Source organism: Grammomys surdaster, unplaced genomic scaffold (genome assembly GCF_004785775.1).
Source record: "Grammomys surdaster isolate TR1022 unplaced genomic scaffold, NIH_TR_1.0 170, whole genome shotgun sequence".
NCBI lineage: Eukaryota > Metazoa > Chordata > Mammalia > Rodentia > Muridae > Grammomys > Grammomys surdaster.
The window spans coordinates 7251014-7259574 of NW_021604618.1; the positions used below are offsets into that span (position 1 = coordinate 7251014).

General features: G+C 39.4%; 1 protein-coding gene across 1 annotated transcript in view; it reads right to left on the reverse strand.

The window, feature by feature from the left end:
• Nucleotides 1-4086: 4086 nt before the first annotated feature.
• The window catches only part of Pdhx (pyruvate dehydrogenase complex component X), a 52802-nt gene continuing 48327 nt past the window's right edge, over nucleotides 4087-8561 (reverse strand). Inside the window, exons 10-11 of the mRNA XM_028766932.1 lie at nucleotides 7231-7295; nucleotides 4087-5323 (exon numbers count right to left, since the gene is read on the reverse strand). Of these exons, the coding sequence (XP_028622765.1) occupies nucleotides 5065-5323; nucleotides 7231-7295 (324 nt within the window). The 3' untranslated portion in view covers nucleotides 4087-5064. The remainder of the gene's footprint in view (nucleotides 5324-7230; nucleotides 7296-8561) is intronic.

An 8561-nucleotide genomic window follows, 5' to 3' on the forward strand; every position in this document is an offset into this window, starting at 1 on the left:
AATTAACATTATGATTCATAACAAGTAGCTAGAATACAGTTATTAAATAGCAATGAAGTAACTTCATGGTTGGGGGTCATCACAGCCTAAGGAACTGTATTCAAGGGTGGCAGCATGAGGAAGATTGAGAACCACCACCTTAAATGTTTTAAGCTTCAATTTTATTAAAGTTGTCATTGGGAGTTATGTCATGAAACTTAAATTTAGTACTTCATAGATGTATTTTTAATGGAAACATTAAAGAAATTCCTTAGTACCTCCTGCACAATCTAACCAGGATGCAGAATGACAACGAAAATTTGAGCTAAGTGTGCTCACAGGAAGCACATGAAGTGACATCACTGAAGAACTTCAGTAGAACCAGCTCAGCCGATGTCGAACTGAGAATGTTTTGGGTGATGTTGCTTAAGCTTTGTACCACGTGGACCCAGATACAGCTCTCGGAGCTTAGCTCAATTCTTGTAATCTGAGTCTGTCCATGTTATCCAAGACTATGAAGGAGGATATGATAGAGCAGGATACACCTCCCACACAGAACTGAAGGGGCGATGTAAGATAAGCAGCTGCCACACAGAGGAGCTTTCCCGCCCTCCACAGATAAGAATTATTAGGACACAGGATAAGCTTACTGCCAAAAACCTAGTAATTTTAAGCTAGGCTGACCCTAGGCGTAAAATATTCCTGATGAACAAGCATGCAGACTTAAATGCATTCTTGGAAAAGGATGTTCACACAGAGCAGGAGCTATGGCACTGGGAAGGGTGATTATTTACCAAGCTCCACCCTGTAGCTTCCTGGTAAGTAGCATTCTCTGCCAAATGGACTGAAGAGCCGTGGATAGAAAGTTTAAGTGGGGGCCAGGTAGTGGTGGTGCACACCTTTAATCCCAGCACTTGGGAGGCAGAGGCAGAGATCTGAGTTTGAGCCCTGCCTGGCTCACAGAGAGAGTTCCTGGACAGCCAGGGCTACATATAGTGAGGCCCTATAAAACATTTAAGTATAACATAATAAACAAAAACTTAACCTTGTGTTCATACAGTTTATGCTTTACAAAGGCTCAACTAATGCATATCATTTGGCCACAACAGCCAAATCTTTCAAGATCTACTTGTCTGTGACAGGAGTAACTATGAATCTCATAAAGAAAAAAATTTAAATACATTTAGATGTAAAAATCTTGACTGTTTTCTCAACTTTTAACAGGAACCCACATTTCCCTTAAATTTATGTCCTCTGTGCTGTAGTTTAAATCAAGGAGCATTGACAACATTCACTTTCTCAGAAAGAAAAAGGTGGCTCAGACTTCTTGGAAAACCAGAGAAGTGACTTAAAAAATGTGAAAATAAACTATATGATCAAAGAAACAAACTAACCCTAACTTCCCAAGATTCATCCGCATATGACTTTAGCCAACTTCAATTAAGGTGCTTGAGAAGTGGCTCAGTGGTTAGCTGCTCTTGTGAAGGTCCCAAGTTCAGTTCTCAGCACTCAAACGGCAGCTCACAACTGTTGGAAGCTCCAGCTCCAGGCTATTTGGCGGCCTTTTCTGGCCTCTGTGGGCGCCAAACATGTATATCTAAGATATTTTTAACTAAAGAGGTTCCTCATTGTTCTATAACTTAGTAGATAAGCCACTTTGTTTCAATTGCCTCCTTCCAAAACCAATGCAGATTCCAGAAAAGCAAATAACCAAGAAGAACTATTCAAAATGACTTTATTAGACGATGGCTCTTTTCATTTATAAGTTTAAACATGTCCTGAAGCCATACTACTTGCTGTATCACACATAAGCATCTCACTGCTTGTCATGTGGCAATCATGAGCCTCCAGAAACTGTTCTGGAAGGGGAATTCCACCTATCACGTTGGCGTTGTCACAAAAGTGTATGCCTACCTTGCATTCATAAATCATACAGCAGCCCAACACGGTGGACACACTTCCTTGTCCTTCATTAGAATCTCTGAGGTAATGCCGATCCAGATTCAGTCATGCTTTAGTCAGTACAAACCTTGCGGCTGTTTCCTGCTGCCCAGCATCTTCTGTTGTAACCCACTTGGCATCAAGGCCAGATTAATTTTAAAGTCATTCTGTATTGTTACTCCCTTCTAAAAATCCAGTGTTTCCCATTCATAGCATTTGTTTAAAGTGTAACTGTTAATCTGCATCCAACAGTTCATTTATTTCTTCACTTTACAAAGGGAGCCCAAGCCCATCATGATGCAACCTGTCATGAGAACAGAATTTCTTTGAAAGCTGAGACGGAAAGCCATACAATTTCTCTCCTATTTGTATGACAATATATGAACTCATAGCACCACCTACCTTTCAGAGAAAGTAGAGAAATGAGGCTTATTTTCCAGAACTTGCATTTTGCTTAAATGATTATTGGTAAAGGTAGGTTCAAAGTGCAAAAAAGGGTGAAAACAAAAAAAGAAAAATCAAAGTTCCATTTGATATTCTGTGAACACTCTTAACAGCATTTGTAAATTACTTGGCAATGTTTCTCTCAAGTCTGGCCAGTAGCATCCAATTTTAATGCAACACAAAATAATGGACAAACTATTATTTTTAGCTAAATAGGAACTGTAGTTAAGAATAGCCAGTTTTGACGAGCAGAGGTAAATGTTTATTAATACTTTCATGACTAATGGCTAAAGAGTAACTAAAATGAATGTTGCTTTCCCTCCTAATTCATGGTTAGGTTGCCCTCCTTGCTTAAGTAGGAAAAAAGTGGCAAGGTAGAAACCTCTCTCTTTCAATCCTCTCAGTCTATTTGCCTGTTATAAACAGTAGTTTGTGAAGGAAGGGCTTGCCGATGCACACATAGCTCAGACCATGTACCCATACTCCTCCAAATCAAGGTTATTCCTTGATCTCTGTAATAGGATTATTTCCATAAATGACAATGTGCTTACATGAATCTAATTGCAAGAGATGCTAGAGAAATGTTTTTTCTTTATGATCAAACAGGGAAAGCGTCTACACTGATTATTACCTATTAAAGAAACCATGAGGGGCAGCTAGGTTTGTGCTGCCCATGAACTGAAATGGCTTCAGATGAAACTGCCTCTGTCCAAGCTGGATGGGGATCAACCTCCCTCATATCTACCGGAAACAGAGGCACTATTGCTAGTGATACCAGCCCACAGAAGACAAAGTGCAAGGAAAGAGTATTCATGGCGGTCTCATGTTCCAGTCCTCAGTGTCAAAATTAAAAAAGAGGGCTGAGGAGAGGGTTCAGTGGGTAAACGCACTTGTCATGCAAACCTAATGACCTGAATTTGGATCCTCAGAACCCACATGAGACAGAGACAAGAAAATTATCAGGAGCTAGCCTGGTGTACACAGCGACAAGAGATCATGCATCAAACAAGGTGGAAAGCAAGAATCCACAACAATCCAAGGTTGTTTTCTGCCTTACACACCTGGGAACGTGTGTCCACACGCACACAACCAATCACATACACTCACACAATATTAAAAACATTTCTGTCAAACTGACCTTGAAAATAATGCAAGCATAAAAGCTATTTTGAAAATGGTGCTTGGTAATAATTTTAAGTTAACCTGACAAAAAGTTTGAAGAGTCCACTTTAAAATGGCTTGTTAAAACTGAACAACTGAATTAAATATTTTCTTAACAAGAGATATACTGGGGCACTAATTATTTTTGAAGGCTCTTTTGTTAGGGCTATAGTTCATCATGTCATACTCAATACAACCTGTATTATGGAGTCTTTCTTCTGGTGATTTATGTCAACTGACACTAAGGAGAAACTTTTTGCAACTGGTGAATTAAATTACCATTCATTACCATCTCATTTAAATATCATTATCTTGCCAGCGCTGCCAAGACAGGGAAGCAGTTCTAACATTACTGATAATGAGGGACAATTTGGTCCAACTGATGGACTAAATGAGAACTATTTTCCATCTGTTCTCCTTCCTAGGTCTTCTCTCTTGTGAAACAGAGGGTCTCACTCTAGCTCTGGCTAGCCTTGAACTCAGGGGAATCCTGCTTTAGTGTCCCAAGTACTAAGATTATAGGTGTGAACCACCATGGTAAACTTATTTGCCACTTCTCTATTTTGCATGTCATATCAAAGTAGACTAGGATTTTTTTTATTTCCTCATATTTGATTGTACAATACAAAGTTGATTACAATGCTTTAGCAAACAACACTGTATTTAAAACAATACAAACTTACAATGTATGGTAAGAGAAAACAATTATGTCAATATATTCCAATTCAGCATGAAAGTGAAGTGCTCACTGCTGAAGTTGAGATCAACTGCAGCTTTTCAAGTAAAACACTCTCCCGGCCTCCTCAGAGACAGGGCCGCACTGTGCAGCCCAGCTAGCCTAAAAGTGGGCCTCCTTTCTCAGTCTCTCAAATGCTGAGGTTACAGGTACAAACCCAGCTGCTTCCCAACTTTATAATGTCAGGTCTCTGAGCAAACAAGTCTTTCCTCTGTCTTCATTTCTATTGTATTTTTAGAGCTTCACAGTGTCAAGGAAGTGAAAAGTAAGACTAGAAACACGTATAGCTAAGACACCTGGCTTTATATACACAAGTTTAATAATGTTGTCACAACCCCTAATAAAATGTACTTATGTACTAATCCAGAGTAAACTAACTGTACATATTAAATTGTTCAAGTATATCAAGAGCACTGCTTATATAAAAAAAAGAGAGGACCCAATATAGACAGGCATCTCTTTGAAGCTCAATTATAACTTCAATACGATTAAGGGACAGTTCTATATATATATATTTTAATTTTACAATATCACACATTCACAATTATTCCAAATTTCAAATGAAACAAACATAAGATGTGATTTACATTAGTTTAATGCCTTCTGTACAGCACCAGAGGTTAAAAGTGGATCTGACTAATCAAATGTTCTTTATTAGTCACAGTTTGCCATCACACATTTCTACAGTAAACATACAGGGGAGAGGAAGACAGCTCAGGCCAAAAGCTTTCACCTTAAATAAATATGCACTTCATCTACTCCATACTGAACACCTAATCAAGTGACTGACTGGTCTCTGAAGGCTACGCAAGTCGCAGGGGATTCTCTAGATTTGCTTTGAAAGTTTCAAGAAATTTGGTAGCTAGTTCATCATCAACCACTCGGCTGTCACTTGACATTGTGACAGTTATAAGCTGGTGCTGCTGAAGCTGGGGGTTCCCCTCTTCATCCTCAGTGAGCTTCAACACAGGGCGGAATCTCCCAACTGCCAAGATACAGGCCTGAGGCGGGTTAATGACTGCAGTGAACTCATCGATGCCAAACATCCCCAAGTTGGAAATACTAGAGAAGGGAGAAAAACACTGCTGAAGGTGGCATAGTCTGAATTCGAATCTGTACTTTGTTACTGAGCCTTATGCTATGCTACTCAAAGGCAAAGAACATGCCTGTCAGCATACTTATAAATATCATAACTATTAACGAACAGTGAGGACTCAACTGGAGGTCCTGTCAGTGATAATACGGCCAGGTAGGAAATGTAAGGTGTGACCAGTGAAGAAAAGGAATGCAGCTGTTAGGTTTTACAGATGAACTCATGATGAAAAACTAAAGTTCCACACAGAAACTCAATAAGTGAATTTATGTTGCCAGGTAAAAGGTCAAGATAATTAAATTTTATGTAAGTTATTAACATTTAACTATGAAACCTGAAAATAGTATCATTTAGCATAATGCAAAAAGACACATATTAGGTAGGTAGGAGATTTAAAGAATATCTATGACCGCTTTGAAGAAAGGTATAAAAAAACTGAAAAAAAAAAAAAACCTCAGTAAGATTCGACAATGGCAGAGTTGCCAAATTTAATGAGGAATCCCAATCAAAATCTCAGCTAGGCATATCCTGTGTGTCTGTGCTTGAAAATCAAATGGACTCCAAAATTTGTTGGTATATATGGAGCCAGAAAAGATAATCATGAGTGTGAACAAAGCTGGAAGGTCTCCTTACCAACAGCTGACATTTGGGTTTCAGTGTAAACTGAGTAAGAGCCAGACACAATGCAAAACTTGACATGGAAGCTGAATAAGACAGCCATGTCACCTTCCCCTTGCTATGGGGAGAAACCTTCCAGTGACAGCCCTGAGCTGATTTCATGTTTTTATGGGAAAGAAAGATTCTTGAGTTCTACTTTATAGCACATGGCAATCTATTTCAGAAAAGAGAATGGCAATGCCTCTCATGACAACTCAGAAGAGCGTCACTAGAAAGGCCAGAGCTCCTAACAGGACAGAGATCACCAACCAGGAGGAAAACCTATGGCAAACAGAAATTCATTTGCAGAGTTTCTGTCCATTAAAATATCAGCAGGAGAGCAGAGACAAGGACGAGGTGTCGGGAGCCACCTGTATATGTATCTTACAGGGGCTGTGCATATGTAATGCTAAGGCCTACCAGTTGGTTTTACAGAGCAGATGTCAGACTTTAACAATTCCTTCATCTAATGAACTACCAGACAACCAAATAACTGACAAATTGAAAAGGTGTCCAGCACTATTCCTTGGCATGTTCCTGATCACAAAACCCCAAGAAATAGTCAAATTTGAAGCCTACTATTAAAATGTTGTCAAGAACACATAACACTGGGACTCCATACAATGACGAGAGAAGTGAAAATCAGTGTAGCCATTTTGGAAAACTCTTTAAAAACTGTCAAAGCTTTGAATTCAGGAATTCTACTTTAGGACCACATGCCAAACTAAGTCCCATAAGGCAGCAGCAAGCATGTGCGTGGTGCATTGTAATATTGTAATAGCAACAGTCTGGAAAACACTGTAATACCTACAGGGAGTAAGACCGACATAGATATGGTAACACAGAGATTACTTAGAATAATAATAAAACACTACTAATAATAATCACAAGAAAGGAAATGGTTGAGGTTTATAAACCTACCTTGTTTATAAAATAAATAAAAAACAAGAGTTTAAGAATGTGGATGTCATTTTAGGATAGCTAACAGCCAATAAAAAGAATGCTCATTTCAAAACCAATAGGTTCCTTTAGCTGTGATAGGAAGGCCTAACTACTAAAAACAATACTTTCTTATGTCCTGCTATCTAAACTAAGGTACATGATACTGAACCTATATTCTAAAAATGTCTTCAACAAATACATGAGAAGGTTCACCTGGACCAAGTAAGTCTTATTCTACTTGCTTGATGCTACTGATAATTAAGAATTTCCATCTTACCTAAAAGATCCTCCTTGGTACTCCTCCGGCATCAATTTTCCATCTCTTGCTTTCTTTGATAGAACCTGAGGAAAGGACAGGGTACAGCAACACAACACAATCATGTCACAGTTAATGTGTCGCTGGAAATACTGTACAGGGCATACCCTCGTCTAGAGCTCAGGGCAAGTGCTAGATATTTAAATGTTCATCTAACTAATTACAGGAAGCTCGAGAACAGACAATCTAAGAAGTTAAAGCACTACAAAGTTCCCTGAAAAGCTTTGGAGCTCTTGGTTTGCCGTGTACTAACGCTGTGCAATGGTTTCATGCCTTCTATACAATACTGTATATACTTCCCATAAGGCTTAAGGAGGCATTCTTGTCAATCCAGTAGGTTTTGAAAAATTATAGTATTGTGCATGTCTCATCAATTATAAGGATAAGTCTGCTTCTGCCTTTTAGTGAAAAAATAAGGATAGCGCAAGACCTAGGGTTTGCTATTATATGTAAATATATAGTTACATATAATATAAAATATATATAATATATAGTATCTCTCTACAAAATACATATAAATGATGTAGTGACAATGTTTCACAGATTTGATTTTGGCTGTAACCTGCCTTTAACCCAACGCTGATGTCTTTGGGATTACTGAGGGTCAAGAAGTGACTTAGTCAGGGGTCCACAGATTTTACCAGCAAGTTTTACTAAAAACACTGAACACTTAATGTATTCCCAAGTACTCTAGAACTGGATCCATGTCAATGCACAAGGTAGTTAACATCACATAGAACACAGGACACAGAAATGAACTAGTTACTTTGAGAATGAGACAACAGGGATACCCTGAGGACACAGGATAGGGAAATGTATAAGCCATGGAAGATAAAGAAGGCCTGTGAAGGTAGCACTGCAACTGAGACAAAACACTGAGAAGGGGACAGCCAAAAGCAAGGCTCCAGGAGAAGCTATGCAGTGCCAGCATAAATCCTGAGCCAACCTGGCAAAGACCCAGGCCCCACTCCAAAAATATGTTTCCCCTCTAGCCAGCCTGAGCATTAGTTTCCTCATAGCTTGCTCACTGACTGTCTGAAGTCCCGATCTCACACTCCTGCAAGGCCTTTACTGCATCTTCGGTAGATGACTGGTAACTCAGACCTCTCTGTTATTAACTTTGCCTCAGTCATTGATCCTGACCTAAGGATCTGTCTACCACCAGAGGACCACAGCTGCACACAGCCCCAAGCACCACAGCTGCACACAGCTCCAAGGACCGCAGCTGCACACAGCTCCAAGCACCACAGCTGCACACAGCTCCAAGCACCACAGCTGCACACAGCCCCAAG